This window comes from Brachycentrus maculatus, unplaced genomic scaffold (genome assembly GCF_059751285.1).
Source record: "Brachycentrus maculatus isolate JH-2025_06_01 unplaced genomic scaffold, ASM5975128v1 h1tg000914l, whole genome shotgun sequence".
Taxonomy (NCBI): domain Eukaryota; kingdom Metazoa; phylum Arthropoda; class Insecta; order Trichoptera; family Brachycentridae; genus Brachycentrus; species Brachycentrus maculatus.
Window position 1 is genome coordinate 89,791 of NW_028281639.1, and position 22,057 is coordinate 111,847.

The 22,057-nt window shown below is 29.1% G+C and overlaps 1 protein-coding gene across 6 annotated transcripts in view; it reads left to right on the forward strand.

The window, feature by feature from the left end:
• Nucleotides 1–911: 911 nt before the first annotated feature.
• Nucleotides 912–22,057, forward strand: part of LOC148299855 (uncharacterized) — a 31,926-nt gene continuing 10,780 nt past the window's right edge. The window contains exons 1-2 of one of the 6 annotated variants that reach the window (XM_088275603.1): nt 912–1,342; nt 20,332–20,384. In XM_088275603.1, coding sequence (XP_088131729.1) covers nt 20,376–20,384 — 9 coding nt within the window. In that variant the 5' untranslated portion in view covers nt 912–1,342; nt 20,332–20,375. Of the gene's footprint in view, nt 1,343–6,954; nt 7,103–20,331; nt 20,385–20,742; nt 20,861–22,057 lie in introns of those variants that run through there. The other 5 variants (XM_088275598.1, XM_088275599.1, XM_088275602.1 and 2 more) reach the window with 5 other exon arrangements.

Consider the following 22,057-nt stretch of genomic DNA (forward strand, 5'->3'; position numbering starts at 1 on the left):
AATTTAATGCCAACGCACAACGTCATAATTGCAGGAGTTGTGGCTGACTATTGAGATGACTAGAATGTAAACCACAAAGCAATTTACAGATGGATATGAATGAATCTTGTCTTAAAACATACGTCGTGATGTAGGTAGATAAATAGACATTCGGCAAACTAATTGCAGATTCAATCCCCAAATAAATTTGATAATTCAGTCCGCTTTTGGTAAAGGTATTCTGTTATATATTGTCTTGGATAACTACGGTCGATTTTGTAAAATTTCTGGTAACGTAAACAGCAATCTATTATGAGCATTTGCGTATAAATGCATTTAATATTTCCATTTTAATTACATTACTAATATTTTTTTTTTTTTTTAAAAAAAGCTCACGCTTCTATATATTATATACAGCACTTAAAAGCAGTTGTTATTCTTAGATATTAAATTTTATTAAAAACTGATCGATTCGAGATAAAACTTTTTTAAACTTGTTTCGGTCTACCTCTTCTTTGAATAGTTTTCTATGATCTCTTTTCGCACTTAAATGCATAGTAGAGCCGCAGTGGAGGCTATGCAATGTGCATCGTTTTTATTAAAACAATATTTTACTGCATAAAAATTTAAAATGTACCTGAAAAAAAAAGTAGTGATATCTAATAGGGGATCTCTGTTCTAAACAAATGAGGCCCATAAGGGCTGACCACAAAACGGCCGAAGAGCCGGTAAAAGTTGGCCCGAATATACAAAACCGAAGTATACAAAAAAGGAAATTTCGTTTATAATGTAAGACAATTTATTTTTATTATAAGTCATTGTTAACGTGCGCTCGCCCAAGACCAAGTACTCATTACTTTTTTTTAAATAAGGAAACATATTATGACATTATCAAAACAATGGCTACCGAGTAGTGGTAGTAATTATTTTTGTTTTTCAAGTATCGTAATTTATAAAAAAATGCCGTTGAAATATTAATGATAAAGTCTGATTTTTTTCTTTGATATTCATCTGCACTCAAATGGTGCATAGGAAACTGCAACGGATTGGTTAAATTTTACATGATCGTTATATTAAGACGGAAAAGTACCTGGAACTAGAAAAAAATGTACTTATGTATTATATATCATTTGTTTAAAAAATAAGTACATTTTTTTAAATCATCGTATTACGCTCCAGATTCATCAATCTACAAGTGGAATACATTTGATAGGATACAGACGACGCAAGCTAAAATATATAAAAACGAAGGACGTTACTGCTATAGAAATGAAAATGAAAGGGGATAATGCGTGCCATTAATTAAGAAGAGGAAAATCAATTAACGTGATGTTGCTAATGTGTAGGAGTATTACACCTTGAGGTAAAAGAAATGTTACAATAATTACCACTAGTATTCCTTACCTTATTGTTCTTCTTCTCTTCAGTTCATATTCATTGCTGGTCATAGTGAACACATTTTTTGTAAAGTCTTCTTCTTCTTCTTATACTTGGTGTGTAGAGTTTGTGGCCTGTTTTTAAGAGGGATTAGCCTCCTGCGATGTTTTCCCGTTGTCAATCCATCTCTCAGGTAGTCTGCCCGGGTTGGTCGTGCAGTGCAATGTGGGGGAGTCTGGATGGTTCCATTCTCCTCACATGCGCATACCATTGTGTTCTTCGTTGTTTTCCCCACCTAACAACGTCTTGGATATCGCACATATCTTTTATCCTGGCGTTCCTTATTCTATCTCGTAGACTCTTGCCAGATATGCTCCTAATAGTATTCATTTTTAACACTTTGGCGCGTTTTATGTAACTGAAGTGTCCGCTCTGCACTCGATCCCATATGTCGTGACGGGGAGCAAACAAGTTTTAAATATTTTATATTTGCTTCGAATGTTCATCTCAGGGTTTTTCCATACAAAATTATCGGGTATCCTGAGATGACTTCAACCTTGTTTACTTGCCCCATAACTTCAAATCGCAGATCTGTTTGACCACACAGGTCCACATCTAGATATTTGAACTATTCCACCTGTTCTACGCCTACAGAAGACGCCATCCACAGTCATGCTACATCCCACCGGAGTCAGAGAGAACACCATGCTCTTAGTCGTTGTAGCTGTTTTAGTCATGTTGTATTTTTAACTAGCAAGATGGAATGTGTGCAAGAGTAGTTGCAGGTCCCCCTCAGTCTTAACGAATAATAATCATTCGCATAGAAAACAATATCTATGATTTTCTATCCCAGTCCTCTCCGAATCAAAAGGTTTTGGAAATAGTTCTCCCATTCCTCCATTCTCCCATTTCTTTGTTTGCATATATTCGCTTATTGATATTTTTTTCATTTCTGAGCATTTTCCATACTTTTTTCGGAGTTCCATATGGTTCATTTTCCATGTATTTTGTGAATTTTGTCAAATAACCCCTTTTTGTTTTTCTTATTTCTGAGTTTATCTATTCCTTATTGACATGTCTGTGGAGAGACAGCGCTTTTGTATGTTAAATATGCTGTTCTTTTTTCAAATTCAAAATGGAAAATTAAACTTACAGTCAAATTACATAGTCTGTAGTATAAATAATATACTTAGGAAATATATACAATGCCCGACAATGATTTGGGGCAATTGTATAATAATGATTGCACTTGTTAGAAGTTATGACACAAAAATTTGATAAAGAAATGTTCACACCTTACCAAATATGAGTATTGTTTACAAGAAACCACGGTAAATATGTATTTAGTTTGTCTTTTGTAATGAGATTATCATTGTGCTGTGTGAATAGTGTATATGCGCTAGCTTGCACCATGCTTTTATGTGCAAAATTTCTGCCTAATCATACAAACTCAAATTTAGACAACAATACGTTATACAGTATTGTTTTCATAATGTTTGCTCAGTGAAATGTGTACAATGCGTCAAACTTTGATATATATCTTTTAACTTAATCTTTTATATTTGTTGTTCAAATTTCTGGTTATCAGTTTAGCAGTTTCCAAAAGGAATTTATAATAATAATACGTTTAAAATAATACTCTTTATTCTGATAAATCCTTTTATTTTATCTATGTATAATATGAAAATTGACATCAAACATGAAAATTGAATCTTTATTCATTTAAGGATCAGGAGACTTTTCCATATCTCACTTTTTATTGATTATTTATTTTTAGCTTTTGCAGCTAGAGCTGGTATTACAAATACCTCAACTATGTAGCGTAAATAAGTTTAATACTCCTTTTCGGTATTTTTTCCGTAGCATTAATTTCCTGATAACATGGTTCAACATAGTATCAAAATCAAAAATAGTCGTTAAAATTAATGTTTAAAAGAAATGTATGTTATTTTCATTGCGTAGTTTTTAATTTTGAAGCTGTTATTATAATGTTAAAAAGTCGTAATTTGGCGGTCAGCTCAAGTTTCAATAACATTGGGGTATTTCAGCTGACAATATGTAACTCCCAACTCATTGATTTAGGGATCATGAAATCTAACGAAATCATGAAATAATTTGGTATCGTTGTACAACTGTGCTGATACAATTATTTAAATTCTTAAATAATTTCATGTGGACCTGGTCGACATTTTGCAGTTCTTCGTCATTGAGTGTCCAATAAGGGTTTAAATAGTAGAAACATATATTTGATCAAAACAAGCGTATTGTATACATTGTGTTAAAGTAAATTTTGGTAACATAAAAAATCCCATTTTCTTGAATATTGTCCCTATCTATATATAACCACATATGTTCTTGTATAGTGAATTTCCTTTGCATGAATGAATTATAAAAAATACCTAATATGTTTTTTAAATGCCGTACACCGAAGTTGACTATCAATATTTTTGAAACATAAATAAATTTTTTTATAAATGTTTTCACAATCATCCCTGATTCTTTAGTCTGTAATGCTTATTAAAACGAAAATAGTAAATTAAGATTCTTATCCAAACCCCGCTAGTTGTCAAATATTTAACATTTTTGCTAAGCTTTTAGTTTTGAAGCTACTCGACATTACAATGAAGTTATTATAAGATAATCTAGTGATTTTAAAACAAAGTTATTTTGTAAATTACATCATTTGCTAAACCTCAAACCGCTGCGCTCTTCACAATTATTTTGCATTTGTGACTCCTGGACTTAAGGGCATAGGTCATTTTACATGCAAGCAAGTATTACATAACGTAGTTTTTTTTCTTAATTTAAATGATACTTTAAAAGACTCTTTGAAGATTTTGTACTAAAACCAATCAACGGTACGAGTGCTTTTAACTTGTCTTCAATATATATTTTAAAATATTTTCAACGTGTTCAGTGTATCCTTTTTACTATCATAGATATCGTCTTTTTAGCTTATTGGTAAAGTCAAAACTATACAAATATTAATAAAGACTAAAAATATTAAGTAACTTTATAAAGTATACTGAATTAAAATAAAATACAGTCATTTTGCTGATATTTCTACACGTACGAGAAACGTGTGCCACGTTTGTTGCTCAGTAAATCTTGACTACGCAAGTACGAGTACGTAGATAGCATAATGACCTTCCTATAAACTAACAGAGCTTGCTGAATAATTCATTTACTCGAATCTATAGCCTATATATAATAAAACTATTTACTATGAAAGCAATTAATAAAATACTTTCTTACATTTGAAACCGACACGATAAAATAATAATGATCGTAAAACTTTGAAAAATATTAATTTATTAGGTTTGTGAACTTGAAAATTTTCCCGTGGTTATATTTACTATGGAATACGGAAGACATTAAAGCACTGCCAATACGATGTCCTTATTTTTTTGATGCAGTGAATATTTTCCCTTATAAATCATTTCTTTCATACGTGCTTAATTAAATGTATTTTAATTTCGTCGGTTAGTACGTAATTGCCAAAAATAAATTGTGGTAACAACTTTCGAAGGATTAAATATAATATTTAACACAAAAAATTCAATAGCGTTTTTAAAAATATTAAAACATTCCATTGTATTCATATCATCGGCCTTAAAAATTATACAACAAAATCATTAAAATACAATAACGCACAGATGTTCAAAGGAGAAATCAATAATTTTACTAAAAAGACACCTGAAAATTTGTTTATAAAAAACTAATATATAGAAAAGAGTAAATAGAGAAAACACTATATTTGCTGGCCACGTAAGGAAGCTGGCTTAGTATAAATAATACCTACTATTCGACAATCATATTGTCATCAATCATGTAAAACGTATCTAAACCAGCCTATGACAAGTCGTAAGGCGTGTAAATGTCCAGATATATTTTTCAGTCGTTTTGCACGAATAACTATCATAGTTCATCCGAGTCCTTTTAACTAGAATGCTGGAACACGTTTCTGAAATAAAAAATTATAGCGCTTTAAAATTGTTGTTGTTTTTTTTTTAACTAAATAATTTATCCAACTGAATACATGTAGATAAAAGTAAAAAAAAAGTTTATTTAAATATATATATATATATATGTATATATATACATATATAAATATATATATATATATATATATATATATATATATATATATATATATATATATATATATATATATATATATATATATATATATATATATATATATATATATATATATATATATATATATATATATATATATATATATATATATATATATATATATATATATATATATATATATATATATATATATATATATATATATATATATATATATATATATATATATATATATATATATATATATATATATATATATATATATATATATATATATATAAATATATATATATATATATATATATATAATATATATATATATATATATATATATATATATATATATATATATATATATATATATATATATATATATATATATATATATATATATATATATTCACAGTATTTAAAATAAAAAGCAGTAAATGCCTCCAGAAAGTAGAATTTTTGAAAATTTATTAAAATAAAATTAGTGTCCGATATGCTCCCTTGAATCCTCCCAAGTCAGATCCACGTCCCGAAGTTCTGACGAGAACTGCCGACGAATTGTCAGCAGTGGTCGTCCTGGGCGGCGCGAACCTAATGCTTTGTAAAAGTGGCAAGCTTGATTAAGGCTCTCAGGAGGCATGCGCAGTACATGGCCAAGCCAACTGAATCGCCTTTTCTCGAAGACAGTTGTGACCAAGATTTTCTGCGTCCTACGCCTTATGTCTTCATTCCTCACAAAGTCAAACCACCGCACATCTAAAATTCTCCGCACACTCCTTTTTTAAAGCTTAGTACACGGCTGCTCTGGATCCTTGTAAGGTGCCGTGTTTCACAGCCGTACAAGAGAACAGGAGCAATGCAGGCATTGTATGGGCGGCATTTGGTCTTCACCGAGTATAAATCCGATCTCCAAACAGCCTTGTACTTCATACTGTTAAATGCGAAAAATTAAAAAAATATATTGAACATTTACCAAACATAATATAATTAACATCCAGTTTAAAAAGTCCTTTAATTTTTGGTAAAAAAAACACATCAAAATAATACTAATTAGTGTAACGTAATCAAGTAGTGACAGCGAGTAATTAATCTTAAGACGACCAGTCTACGACCACGACCGACGTAGGACTATAATTCGACCCAATTTGCACCCGCAGCCCAATTTACATATAAGAAATTATAATTCATAAGTTTGTGAGTACCTTTATTATTATGTATATTACAAAAAGTCAGGAATGCCATTAGTCTAATTTCATTATCATAAAAACAATGCAGCCTCCCTCCACCCATATGCAAAAATTAATGTCATCCAACCGATAATAACGAAGGCAAAAGCAGAAGGCTCTGTGTACAAAGATCATTCGTATGTTTAGTTGGTATTGAAGTATTCCAAGGGATCGGTTGAAGGTTTTTTGTTCCGGCTCGTTATTTTGCGAGTGGATCGTCTCCCCACTCGGCGGTGCTCGGTCGGCTTCCAAGATGCCTTGGGATTCTCTTCACCTCATCAGTCCGCGTTTGACGGCGGGAAAAGAGTTACGCGCATGCGCAGTGCATTGGAAAGTTTTCCGCGGTAAATAGATTACTCCATACAATCTGTACTTGGCTGTTTATATGTGCTGCAAGAGGTTAGGTTAGGTTAGTTTCGTTATCATTTGTAAGTGTATTATGTCATTACTCCTCACGACAATGAAAGCACTGGAAAATATTCAAATATTCATCGCATTTGTGACAGTGACATTTCAGTGATTTATTTTTAAAACTATTTTATTTGTGATTTTAAAATAAACATATTTTTGTGCATATTCTCGATTGACTGGATACATTTCATCCTTTTGATTAATCTTTAAAATTGTTGCTAATTAATTTATTTTTTCAATAACGATTTCGAACGAAAAAAAATACATAAATCAGTTTGTATTCAGGGTTACATATTGGTATTTCGGTACATTCAAATTACCAATAACTCTAACAAGAGCTTACTAGCAATGTATCTGTTTATTAATTTATAACGCCATCCTTCAAAATATTATGAACTTAATTTTCTACGTTGTAGTTTTTTTTTGTTTATTCCATAAACTTTGTTTTTGGTCAATATTTGGAATAAAATACTAAATTTTATACAACTTGATACCCATTTCATTTGGGAAAGAGATTCATGTGTGTAGTTTAACATAAACAACAACACTTAATACTATTTACTCAAAATACAAAGTAAAAAAAGTATTTGAAGCATTAAGAATTATTATTTATAATTCGTATTGTGCGTTCTAATTGACGACTACTAACTATGCAAGTACTAAAAAAATATGTTTTAAAAATAATATAAAATAATAATAACAGTATAATACAAAAGAAATGCTAAAAATATAAAGATACTTTTAAACATGAAAAACATACTATTTATTTTATGCCAGTGTTTGATTTTTAATGTAATGTACTAATTAACAGTAATAACTTTTCTTTTATTTTTAACCCCCGTTTGTTTCATACATCGAAATACGCTTCACATATATATTGCAATATGCATTTGCATCGTGACGATTTAATAGTTATAACTCATTGATTCAGTGACTCACAAATATCAAGATTATAATTAATATTTTATATCTAGTGCCTGCTTAATGGTAAATAATAGGTTCGGTGAAATGAGTCCATATCCGAAATTGAGTTTGTTAACCTTAACACATCGAGTAACTAAACGTTAAATTATTACTTTATTAAAAGTAACAACATTAACTTTGCGGTCAGGTATTATTACAAAATGTTAGTATGTAACCAGTAGCAAGATTTTAGCTTACCAGTTTTGAGATGTACCCATCTCTTCGGCAGAACAATCACTACACTAGCATACAGACGATAAGATCTACTAGCACTACATTACTCATCACTCACATTACTCACATTAGCCACACTATTAATCAAGTGTTAGTCCTGACGAAGAGACGGGTATGTTCAGATACTGGTATACTAAAATCTCGATTACTGGTTATCTACTAACTTCACTAGCATTTGTTAGAACGTTCGTAGACGTAGGGGGCGCCAATTTTTTTAGAAGTATTCTACTCCCACCGCTATAAGATATCTCATGACATGGTCGTGCTACAGTGTATACAAAAAATATTGTGGTTAAATTTTTATTAATTAAAATGTAATAATAATTGTTAAAAGTTATCCGTCATCTTTAAAGGTGGGGACTGACCGGAGCATTTCGTTGTAACGTAACACGTTACGATGCGAGCATTCGTATATTCAGTCGCTGTACTGAATATACGAATGCTCGCATCGTAACGTGCTCCGCGAAATGCTCCGGTCAGTCCTCACCTTTAGGTGAGACTACTTATATACATACTTATATATTTGTCCGCCTCCGTGGTGTAATGGTTAGCTTGTTTGGCTACCATGTAGAAGGTCCCGGGTTCGATTTCCAAGGGGGAGTGAAAATAAATATTGTTGATTTCAAACCCTAATGTTTATTTAATACTCACCTTGCCATCATTTAAATAACGATCAAGATAACACTGCCTCAATACGATGCAGTGCCCTATGAACCATTAGGTGTGGATAAGGGTTAGAGGAAGACTTATAGTAGTCGGGAAATACTTAAGTATTATGAGGTTTCTGTTACCATACTAACTAAAATATACAATGATCTTTTTGGGTTATTTTTTTTTTATTTATTCATCGTTTTTCGTTTACCAGTAAAAAGAAGAAAATTACATTTTAGTCTTTGCAATGCGCATAGGCCTTTTATCGCACGATGTTGTATGCGTGGGATAAAAAGAAAAAAATCCATTAAAACCCCTCAAAATAAAGTTTGTAGGGATACACGATACATAAACCTTTTATCGTATTCGTATGGACCATAAAAAAGTATTGCTTAAGTATGACATCCTGTGTCCTCGCCAGATATTCATGATACCACAGAACGTACATTAGTGTACTTAACCAATATTTGTATGTAAGAGAAAAGCGATGATGTATTTTTTGTGACATCATAAATTTAGCAACATTTATTCTTCATCAATTCTAAAAAAATCAGTACTCATCTTACTCGTTTATGTAAATTTGTATTGTGAATCAGAATGCTAAAACAATAACCTATAAAATACCAATGTATTACCATAAAACTTTCACCATTACAAAGTTTTTCTTTGTGCTAACTGATAAAGCAACGTTATCTTGAGCGTAAAAACAAGTCTTGCCCTTCGAGTAACATGAAATATTATATATAATGCAAATAAAATACAAATTAATGATAATCCCACCATGAAACGAACCAGGAGCGTCATGTACGGTAGTTAAACGTGATAACCACTACATTATAGTGGCGAAAAGATTACTTTTATAATAACATAACTTTTATCAAATTCGAATTTAAAAATCCATATTGCGTTAGTTATAAAAATGTCTCTTCAAATATTTATGCTTTCCGGTATATAACCTACTAAATAGAACCAACATAACTTCGTATTTAGATTTATAATGAGGAAGTTACATATGAATTTTAAAAAAGTAATTAAAAGTTTCTTTCTGACTAAAATAAGTTGCCGATATGTAAATTATAACCAACATAACACATCGACACGACCTTTTGTAATGTGGATGATGTATGGAAAATAAACACATTTCCAGTTTTAACAACGACATTGGCTTTGAAGGTTAAAGCATATTTTAAAAGCAACATCTCTCATAGTTCGAACAGAGATAAAACATTTTTGCATTGTCAACACAGCGATACTTTAAATATACTGGTTTGAAATACGCATTTTGTTGAATATATCTCTTTGGTCATAAAAAAGACGAAATACCTCCATACAGAAATTAGGACATTTCGCTCACTCCTTTCAAGAACGTCATAAATCAAAAAACTTGATTTTTCAGAAGAACATTTTTAAAGTTTAAAAATATAATACAATGTACTAAAAATAAATATCAAGCCACTTATTGAACTTTTTACTTTGCAACAGATCGTTTTAGGTAAAACCTGAAGGTTTTTTCTCTATTTGAAACATATTTAGTATATTTAAAAAAATTATTGAACGATACCTTTTCTTCAAAATGCAAAAACAACACTTTCTGCCCTGTAGCGGGTAAATATTAAGTTTAAAATATGCCGCTTTTGCTGGTATATAGTACATTTTCTGGGCATTTGGAAAACATGCACAACTGAAAATTGACGTTTTTTGATATATGACGTTGTTGAAAGGAGTGAGGGATATATTTAAATAAAAGGGTCTCCGCTAAATAAAAGCTTTTTCTTATCAACGATAGATACAGCCACGAACTCACACATTAAGTGACGAGAGATTTATATGAATATATGCATGAGTTACAAAAAATTGAGAAGTGTAGTTGTCAATCAAAGGCACAAGAGTGAATGTTCCAAGTGTATAAAGTGATCACTTAACCAGCCTAAGACAGGTCAAAAGCCCTCATAATCCCAAACTTCCATATGCTTTCTCTGCGTTGTGATGTCGAATTATAAAAATAACTTCTAAATGGAGAAATCCAAATTTGTGAACAAGGATTTAGGCACACCCAAAATGTGGTAAACTATGTTTATTTTAACGGATTTTAATTCGTAATGCAGAAAACTTATATTATTAGCGTTAGTCAGTCTTTGATTTACAGGTAGTTACAAGATAAATTTTAAATTTGGACATACTCAGATAAAGAACATTTTATTATTTTTTTTTAATATTAAAATAGCAAATACATAAGTATTTATAATGTTTTATATATATATATATATATATATATATATATATATATATATATATATATATATATATATATATATATATATATATATATATATACATATATATATATATATATATATATATATATATATATATATATATATATATATATATATATATATATATATATATATATATATATAAAATAAAAAAAATTAAAAAAAATATATATATATATATATACACAAACACAAATCGTGACAAGCGATACAATTTGATAACATTGATACAGTAGTTAACAGTAGATAAGTGCTGAAATATCAACGGGAATAGAACTTTCTTTTCAAATAGATGTAATAAAAAATGACATTTTACGATAAGAAAATATTGAGAAGCGAAGCAGAAACTTAAAAATAAATATATTGACGTCATAAAGAAAGCTCTCATAAACCATTCATATTGATTTGCTTTCAAAATAGGTAAATAGATAGTATCAATGTACCTTCCAAAATTTATTAAATGACATCATTGTTTCCGTAAAACTTTTATTCAATAAACGAGTAAAGTACGGATGCAGTGTCACCATTAAGTGAGCTATTCGGAGAAACAATTTTAAAATATCATTTAACATTTTGTTTTAAGAAATATTACAATGGGTTTTGACATTAGTTTGAAAATGCCATAACTAGGCGAAGCAATTGTCACAAATTTTATTTTAATGTGTTTTTAACAATAAAATACGATTTAGTAGATTCTAAAAATCAAAGCTTGATTTATGCATTTTATATATAAATTAAAATGGAGATCTACAAATAAAATCTAAATCTATAAAGAAATGAATTACGTTTATTTTTTACCATAAAAAAACAGTTTAAAATTAACCCTGTTATGTTATAAATTATTCATCTTTCAATGTGAACCATTTAACGTGTTTTACCATGAATTTTCTTATTTTTAGAACAGGCATCCTGTGTAAAAATAAATTTCTAATATCGGTCACAATTAGATGAGGTTAGGACATAGAAAATAAGGATGTTTTTATCCCTTTTTATAGTTTAACAAATCTAAATTTTAACAGGACTTGTGAATACGGGTGTATACCTTTCAGTGTACATTCTTTTAGTACAAGAAATTCGTGTAAATAAATTAAAACTTGTACCAATATATTAAGACAACTTTTGAATCCACTTTTCCACATTTATTATCCATCACTTACAAGTCAAATCCATGTTATTACGATTATATCGACAGACATCTACTATTGGTGATACATGTATATGGTAAAGTCGAACACAGCCTTCGCAAAATAGAATGTCGAACAAAAAGGGGAAAAAGTTGTTTAATCTCGATTCAAATTCGTGATTCTTCGCTCATCTGCCTTGGGATTCTGCGCTCCATCTTGAATACTCTAACCCTGTCACTGTGACCGCCATTTGCATTGCCACCAATTAATTTCGCATTGACGTTATAATTGATTTTATTACAGACAATGGGCATCGTTAGATCTTCTAATCATACAAAAAGAAGCGTGTCGAAAAGATGCAAGTACCAAGCAGAAGTATTTATCACGCCAACTTTTTCATTATAATTATCGTTCATCGATTTAAAATATATATAATTACCGCTCGACTGATAAAGATAATTTTGTTGGAAGAAAAAAGTGGAATATTAAGTGTATTAAGAATGTCAGCTGCGTGTCGACACACACTTTACATGATAATAAATAGGTACTTATGGATTACTTATTAATATGGATTTTAAAACGAGATTTTTAATAAATATGTATTTAAACATATTTAACCTTAATAAAGTTGCTCAACCACACAAATCTTGAGTCGTATAATCGTTTCAATGTATAATAGAACTTCGATCCACGTAGTGTTAACTCGAACGTCAATTATAAATATATGAGAGTAACATTTCTCACATCTCAACATAGTTGAAGAAGAATATGGAAGTAGTCTGGGTATTTACAGGGCTTATGATCTGTCATAGACTGGTTAAGTGATCACTTTACACACGTGCAACATTCCTCATTCTACCCATGATTACAACCACACTACTTAAAAATTTTAAACTCTTACGTACTTGTATATCCTTAATCTCATGATACTGTCTGTATATGTGAGTTCACTGGAGCCATCTATGGTTGGATTGGGAAAGATTTTATTTGCGCGCAACACAGGGACACTTTAACTCTTTACCCCGTTGGCACATTTCTGAAACACCACATGACGGTTGCGGGACAAAATTATCATCGTGCAATAGATAGCATACGAATCCCTTCGTCCAAAACAAGAATATTAGTTTCATTTATATGATACGTTTCCTTTGTCCTACAACATTTCTCCTGTGAGATTGAGAGGGGAAGAACGAGAGCGAACGAAAGAATGAGCCAAAGAAGTTTGGATGGGCGGGTAAAAAAATAGGGTGGCAGTAACTTGTTGATTTATTCTGGAAACTCTCAGATACTTAAATGTACACTACCATTTAAAAAAAATCAGTGCTTCGTAATATCGTTCCACTAATTCAAATGATTTTGTATTTTTATTTTACATAATTTTAGTCAATTTTACTTATTCTCTGGCGTTAATGAAAGATTTTAAGCTATACTTTGGTTTGCCTAAATTCACGAAATGCGGGTACTAAACTGATTTCAGTTCCGGTTATTTCTTTCTTACAATTTTCCCATTACATAATGTGAATTTGTTTATTCTTATATATATTTACATGCAAGTTTCTGATTCCATGCTTCAGTAGTTAAATAGCAGTTATATAGTTTCGAAAGAGTTTGGCGAATTGAGTGATATTAAAATTAAATAACGTGACGAGTGTTAAAAAAGGGATTGATTCATGTACCTACTACAACTTGCTCTGTGATTCCAAAAAAAAACATAGTAAATTTCCCTACAATAGTAACGATCTCACTATTTGGTAATCTCCTTTAGGAACTGAATAAGAGAATTGAAAAAAATATTACAAACTTCTTACTTTGTCGTTCTTTATGAGAAACAATTTTTTCCTGCAACATAATAAAATGTATCTATATTTCTGTAAATCTACAATATTATCTAAGAAATCGGAAGTGATGTATTTACTGACATAATTTTTATCGCCTTTGTGAATTGAACAACTGTGTATTTCTTAAAGAAATACTTCCTTACAAATTCACTGCTTCGTAAACAGGTCATTGAATCGGGCTGTGTACACTGTACATCATCTGATGATTGATAAATTGATACCAAACCAACAAAAGAGCATTAACTAAAAAAAACATGTTAAACGTAGGCATTCATTAGTTCCCATAGTTATTCGAACGATGATTTCATACATAGCGTGACTAATTAAGACAACAATGCCTGAGGATCGCTGTCAGGTACCATGATATTTTTCCTAGAAAAACCTGGAATATAATTATTATGGTAAATCCTAAGGTCATAAATGATTATTCGCACGCTCGTTTTCAAATAAAAAAACTATTTTTCTGACAATGAGAAAAAATCATTGTTTTTGTCGCTTTTGTGACAACGCTAAAAAATTATCATTCTTTGCTGATTTAATGATTTTTCGAAAAATACAAAATGTTTAAAAAGAAAAATTAAAACACTTTGATCACCTTCAGGTATGAAACAAAAGATGAGAAAAGAAAACGTGAAAAAAATAATTGTTCATATTCTCTATTTCTCAGTTAATATTCTCGGTAACTGTGTCATATTGCTTAACTAAAACACATTTTACTAAAACATCTCACTAAAATTGATAACAAACCACACAACGTTTTAAATAAAGTCTTCAAATACTTGCATTACGGACATTTATTTTGAAAATATAAATGTTTTAATTGGAATTAAATAAAAATACATCTCAACACAGATGAGGAAGAATATGAAAGTCAAGACAAATGCCTAGCCCCGTAAATACGGGGCTTGCGACCGTCATAGGCTGGTTTAAGTGTTCACTTTACACACGTGTAACATTCACCAACTGGCCCAGCAATTCTATCCCTTAAACCAGCCTATGACGGTCGGTAGCCCCGTGAATGCCTGGACATTTATATTCATCTTCATCTATGTTGAGATGTCAAAAAATAATATGAAAAATAATTGCAATAATTGGAGGTATTCCTGATTGTGAACAAGTATTTGGACACATTCAAAATGTTATCAAAATGAATAATTTTCATTAAATATTTACCATATATTGCATCATCACCAGTAAAATAAGTTACCGCCCACATTTGGGTCCCAGCTTGACATTAAACAACTAATTATTTCGGAAAGCACGTTAGATTGATGTATGGCTTCCACATATGGTCTTGCTGATGGTATAAAACCACAGGTGATCATTATGTTCATTGGTAGAGTTACCTGCAATTTTATGTATGTTATGTTGAATTCTTCTTAGATCATAGCAGCGAAACAAGGAAGGCAATGATACAATGCTAGGTGAGCACTGAGCACATTCGTAATGTAATATGTAGGTAACTACTAGTTGTTAACTGACTCGTTGTTAAAGAAGTTCGCACGATTCCATCGCAATAACGAAATAGAATATTTGTGTTCTTTTATTAAGGGGGTAATTGGTTAGATATAATTACAAAAAATGTCTTAATTCGACGGTGAATTTCCTTAAATCGTAGATATTCTGACCGAGACTGGGATTCCATACGGACGTTGATGCGTTTGCTAGGTATTGTAGGTGTTGTAGGTTATTTAAAAATCGGTTTCATTTATTTTCCTTTAGTATAGGTCGACAACCGGTTAAAAAATACTTAAGTTCCGCATAGAATCCCAACTCAGTACGTCGATTCCAAATACGTTAATACTCGTACGTAGTGTATGTTAGATGAAATTAAGTACTAATTGGTAACAAATAATAATGCAATTTTTTATGAAATTAACTTCCTGAAAATATAGATCGTCGACCGGTTTAAAAATACTTGTTTTTCAATTGCCAGCTCTGCGACTACGCGTTACTTTGACTGAGTCTGGTTAAATGGAAAAGAAAGAAAATACAAAGCACACATATCTAACATGTTTAATTTCACAATGCTAGTAATGCAAATATTAAAAATCTATGTAACAAAAGTGCATTAAAAAACATTAAAAAATGACAGCAAATGTCAACAAATACGCTATACGTCATGAGCAATAGTAGGTACGGGCTGTGTTGCTGTAACGTTCAACTGATGGTGCTGTTACGGTAAAAATACTGTTTTTCAAAATAATACATGATTTACCCTTCACCATTTATTATATCACTATTATATTTATATTTAAAAAGGCAGATAAAACACGGGCATATTTAACAGTCAAAATTTCAAAGCATTCGGTGATAACTTTAGAATATTTATGATTTTTATGAAACTAGCAAAATATAGTAATTAGATACTTTCTATGTTTTTTATAAATACTTAATTTAGGATTTTCACCATCGAATTAGTGGTTTAAAAAAAAAATCAAATTGACCCCGAGCTGTAGTCGTGTTATGCAAAGGCATATCAATGTGAAAAAAATAATAGACCGTATTAAAAAATCGTGCTCATCTTCTAGAAACAAAAACAAATTATTTGTAAACACGTTTCACGTCCGTGACTCATGAATTTGTTTAAAAAGCTGGATACGCTCGAAATATGTATTACATAAAATCAATGGTAGGTAATGAATTACTAGCGACGAGTATAAACCAGACCTTCATAGCTATATTTAAGAATAACGCAAACTTAAGACCATAAAATGTTTTTCCTTCACAATTTTTTATTCCGAATTTGCATAAAAGTGACCATCTAAACGCTGCATGATTTGTTGTGTCATCACGGTGGTACGTGATGACTATGAATGGTTCTAAGCTTTGGGTAATTTATGGGAATGATCGAGAAAATGTACCTCGTGTGTACATTCTGCTTAGCATGCGCTTCACGACTTTGTTACATCAAGAAGATATATCGCTTTACTTGAAAATGGCTGAGAAACCTTCTGTTACGATTTAGAAAGGATACAAATAGCACGATTTGATGCGTTTTTTACATAATATTAAATTGTCCAAAACACTCATTTAGTAAGTAATTACTTTTTTTACACATCAATAAAGGTCACGTATATTCAATAAGTGCTAATGAACGGTAAACTCAAAGAGTAGTTGTCTTCAATATACATTAACAATTAAATTATGAGTATATTTCAGAAACGTGTTCCAGCATTCTAGTTAAAAGGAGTAGGGTGAACTATGATTAGTTATTCGTGCAAACGACTGGCAAAAACATATATGAGCATTTACACGCCTTACGACTTGTCATAGGCTGGTTTAGATACGTTTAACATTCAACATTCTTCCCATGATTGTCGAATAGTGGGTAATATTTATACTAAGCGATTAAAATTACTGCCTTTGAATAAACTATTGAAGTGGCCAAATATAAAAGCTTAGGAAAGTAAGTAACTTTTAATCATCTAAAAATAAAGCTACTCGTATGTTTGATACTATTGAAAATTTATCCGTGGGCAAACACCGTTAATAGATTTGCTATATAAATCGATTTTTTTCCATTTCGAAGATGAAAAAATCCTCTACTTTTGCAACAAACTGCAAACCAATAATTGAAGTCTTAATCTTCAAAATGTCAATGGTCGAAGCCAAAAAGTTCAATAAACTAATTTCCGTAATGACTTCAGAGGTTAACACGATTTTATACCCATGTATTAATTCAACAAGTTTTTTGTAACGATAAAATGAAGAACTTATGATTTATTTTACTAGCTTTTTAGTAAAATATTTTACCTACAATATGATTTGAGTTTTACCTATAACAGAACCTCCTTATATGTATTTTATATAATATATCATATATGTCGTTGATCAAATTATGAAATAATTAATTCACAATATTCTTTTCTTGATGGCGTTTTTAAATATTGGCGTCTAGAAAAAAATGCATTGTGACGTAAGAACATTAAAACACAATCTCAAAAATATTAATGATCCATGTAAAATGAAATCCTAAAAACTAATCCATTTAAAATTTCTAATATTGTTAGTTTTGAATTGAAATATAACGAGTTTTTAAATTGATATAAAATTAATCATAATCATTGAAATAATTTGCATTATTAAAGACCAAATCTATTTTTTATATTTGTTTTTAAGTAGACACAATTTTTTCAGTATAAATAAAATACAACATTTATAAACATATGAGTAATATTACAGGAAAACTGTCAAAATTAGCATGTTTACTTTTGCAAAAAATGTCCAAAAATGTCCGATTTTATATGTAATTATTAATAAAACTACAAATTATTTAACGCTATTTATTTTGATTTTAGACGAGATATACTAGATTAAGCAAGTGGTTATTGCAAATGACGCGAACTTTGTTTACACAGCCATTTGTTAACTTTTTGATGCGTAATAAATACGTTATTTTATTGCATTAAATTATTGAGGTACGTAGTACAAAATATATAACAAGAAATCCATACTTGTAGCTTACGAAGATACGAGATACGTACGATGGACCAGTTGACCTCCAAGTTTCATTATGCACATAAAATGCATAACTTGAAGTGCAGTAGCGTATTGTAGATAAATAAACACGTAATTACATAAGATTTGTGTATTATTATTTTTTACAATGCGCCTTCAATATTAATTCTAGTGCAAATAAAATTTACGACTATATCTTCATGTTACCACAAAATTATCTTAATATATAAAAATGAATAAAGAAATTAAAAAAATATATTAATTTCCATTATTAAAACGTATCTCGAAGATGATTAATAATAATTACAATAAAAAAATTGTCTGGTATATTTAACATATATTTTAAAAATCATAATAAAAAAATAATGAAAAACATTTTACATATAAGTAATTGGTTAAATTTTATTCATTTCAATATTTTCATACATAAATTATAACCAGTTTTTAAAAAGGAATGATACCAAATAAACGTTTAATATTTATTTTATCTACGATTTTGTCATTTTTAATAATTTGAAAACAAAAACAATTATTTATTAAAAAGCGAATTATTTATTCACCTCCTTTTTTTTATTATATGTAATTCTTAACCTTTTATTATTTTCAATAAGGTAAAATCTTGAGAGGTAAAGATGCTTCAAACTATTTTTACTAGAACTTTATGTGATATATTATAAAACTTTATTGATAAAATATAATAACGAAAAAAACAAAATACAATCATTTGAATAGTTAGTAGATTTTTCACATAATATACCAATGTTTACATGTAATTTCCGGTGTCATGCAAACGTTTTATAAAGTATGTACATATTAATCTATCACGGGAATGATGAAACTAAAGATTTTTTTAAAATTAATTATCGGCTTGGTTCATTAAAATATGTTTAAAGGGGCTTACATACTCGTATATACGCTGTATAATAACGCATTAAAAACGCAAACTAGAATTGGAAGATAACGTATGAAAAATAAAATGTTATTTGTAATTCCATTTAGTACGAAACAAATATTTCAAAATTTTCTTTTCAGTATCAATAATTTACTGACAAAACTGATGGATGTTTGATAATATTGACAAAAAAATTAAAATGGTTTAAAAATGGCAAAGTTAGAAATAAAAGTCTCTTTATTAGGTTTCCCCAGTCTGCAGAACTTCACTATTTTGCTTACTTACTGGCTCTGATGCGTAAGACTCGTCATTTTTAGCAATAAGCCCGAAAAGGAACAACATATTTTTTCTGCTTATAGCAGGGTCTTTCGATCACTGTTAGTTTAAGAAGATAAATAAAAATTCATAAATATCATGCGTTTAGTTTTTTAGTTGAATAAATCTGTCACGCGTCACCTTCTGCCTTCTAGTATCAGAAACAAGGTCTTCTTGCGGTAGAAGTAATAAACGGTTCAATAGTAAATAATGTCATAAATATGGAGCAAAGTTTTCCATATTATCTTTATTAATAGTGAGTTTCCTGATGAATTATATATTCGTATAAATTATAATACACGTGTCCATAAAATCATATAATATTATGTCAATTCTTTAAAAATAATAAATAGCTTTTGGTATACTCATCAAGCAAAACAAAATCCAGGACATCGATTACATATGAAAGATAACGCATAAAAACGCAAATAAGATAACTTTAACTTTACTTCCATTTAGTAAGAATCAAATATTTCATCATTTTCTTTTCAGTATCATTTACTTCCTGGTAATACTGATCAACGACCGTTTCAAGAATGGCAAAGGTAGAAATAAAAATCCAGTCTTAAGATAAGTTAATGTCATCTACACTAAGAAGTAATTTTTTATCTTTCATAATATGTATTTAGTTGCCTTTCCTTGCAGTTATTTATGCCTGTAATTCATTTTGAACAAGAAAGAAAGACAAAAACAATCTGCTGACATTTGTAAATCCATAAGAAAAACAATTATTTTTATGAAAATTAAGATTTAACTGAATTCCAATTAGGGATATAATATTTCAGTACTCAGAATATAATATTTCATATGCAATATGAGTAACTTATTTTCAAACGTAACATAACCTCTCACAGCACAAAAAAATAGTGCGTAATAATATGTATTTTTGAACCCGTGTTACAGCGATTTAATATTAATGTGTAGTGTAATTCAATCAATAATTTATTAAGTGAATGTGTAATAAATAACTTTAAGTGTTCCAAAAATATATAAAATGGAAATCTTCATACATCCGAAAATGGTAAGTTTATTTTATTTTATTTTTCCTTGGCCTGCAGATTGTTAACAATAATAATTACACGTGTGTTGCATAATATTGTACATACATTGTAAGTACATAAATATATCTGACATGTTATTTTAATGATTGCTGGATGAAATGTTTTGAGGAAAGGTTGAAATTTGTAATGATGTAGATTCAAATAATTAGTTGTATTGTTCATAATATTTCTTTACACATTATTTTTTAAATCTAACGTTTAGTGTTATGTTTTTGTAAACATATGTTGTTTTCCCATTTAGCCCTATTCACTATCTAGCGTAAAATCGTTTTTGAACAACAATTCTAATAGCACTTCTGATAAAAACACCATTTTAAATTGATTATAAACATTAAAGATGTGATAAAAATGTAATAATAAATTATGGTTTTGGTTATTTGTTTGTTTAAAAAAATACAAACGTTAACTAATTTGATTTGATTTATTTCAATAGTAAGATACCATAAATTAGATGTTTAATATTCTAATTTATGGTAAATGGATTGTGTTGAATGGATTGAAACACGTGTATATTTTAAGAAATATATTTTTAAATATACATTAAAAAAGTGTGGTATCTACCAAGCAAAATTTAAATTTAAAGTCACTATTTTTTTTACTTAAAGTGATGCTAAATTTAATTAATATATGTAATTATATATATATATATATATATATATATATATATATATATATATATATATTTATATATATATATATATATATATATGTATATATATATATATATATATATATATATATATATATATATATATATATATATATATATATATATACATATATATATATATATATATATATATATATATATATATATATATATATATATATATATATATATATATATATATATATATATATATATTTATATACATATTTCTTTTTTAAAAAGATTTTTGCAATTTTTTTGTAAAGGTACCACCAGACTACAATCTATTGAAAGTATTATTTAGATTTGTCAATTTCAAGGTCTAAGTGATATTTTCAAATACTATTTTCTGAACTGACATAATTTTAAAGCATCAAAATAAAAATGAAAGGTTTATAGTTTTAATATGCATAAAGATAAGTAAAGAGAGTGGTTCGACAAAAGCATTGTATACGCAGTGAAAATAAATGCTACCTTCTTTCGGTGAATTCTATTTTTTTTAATATAT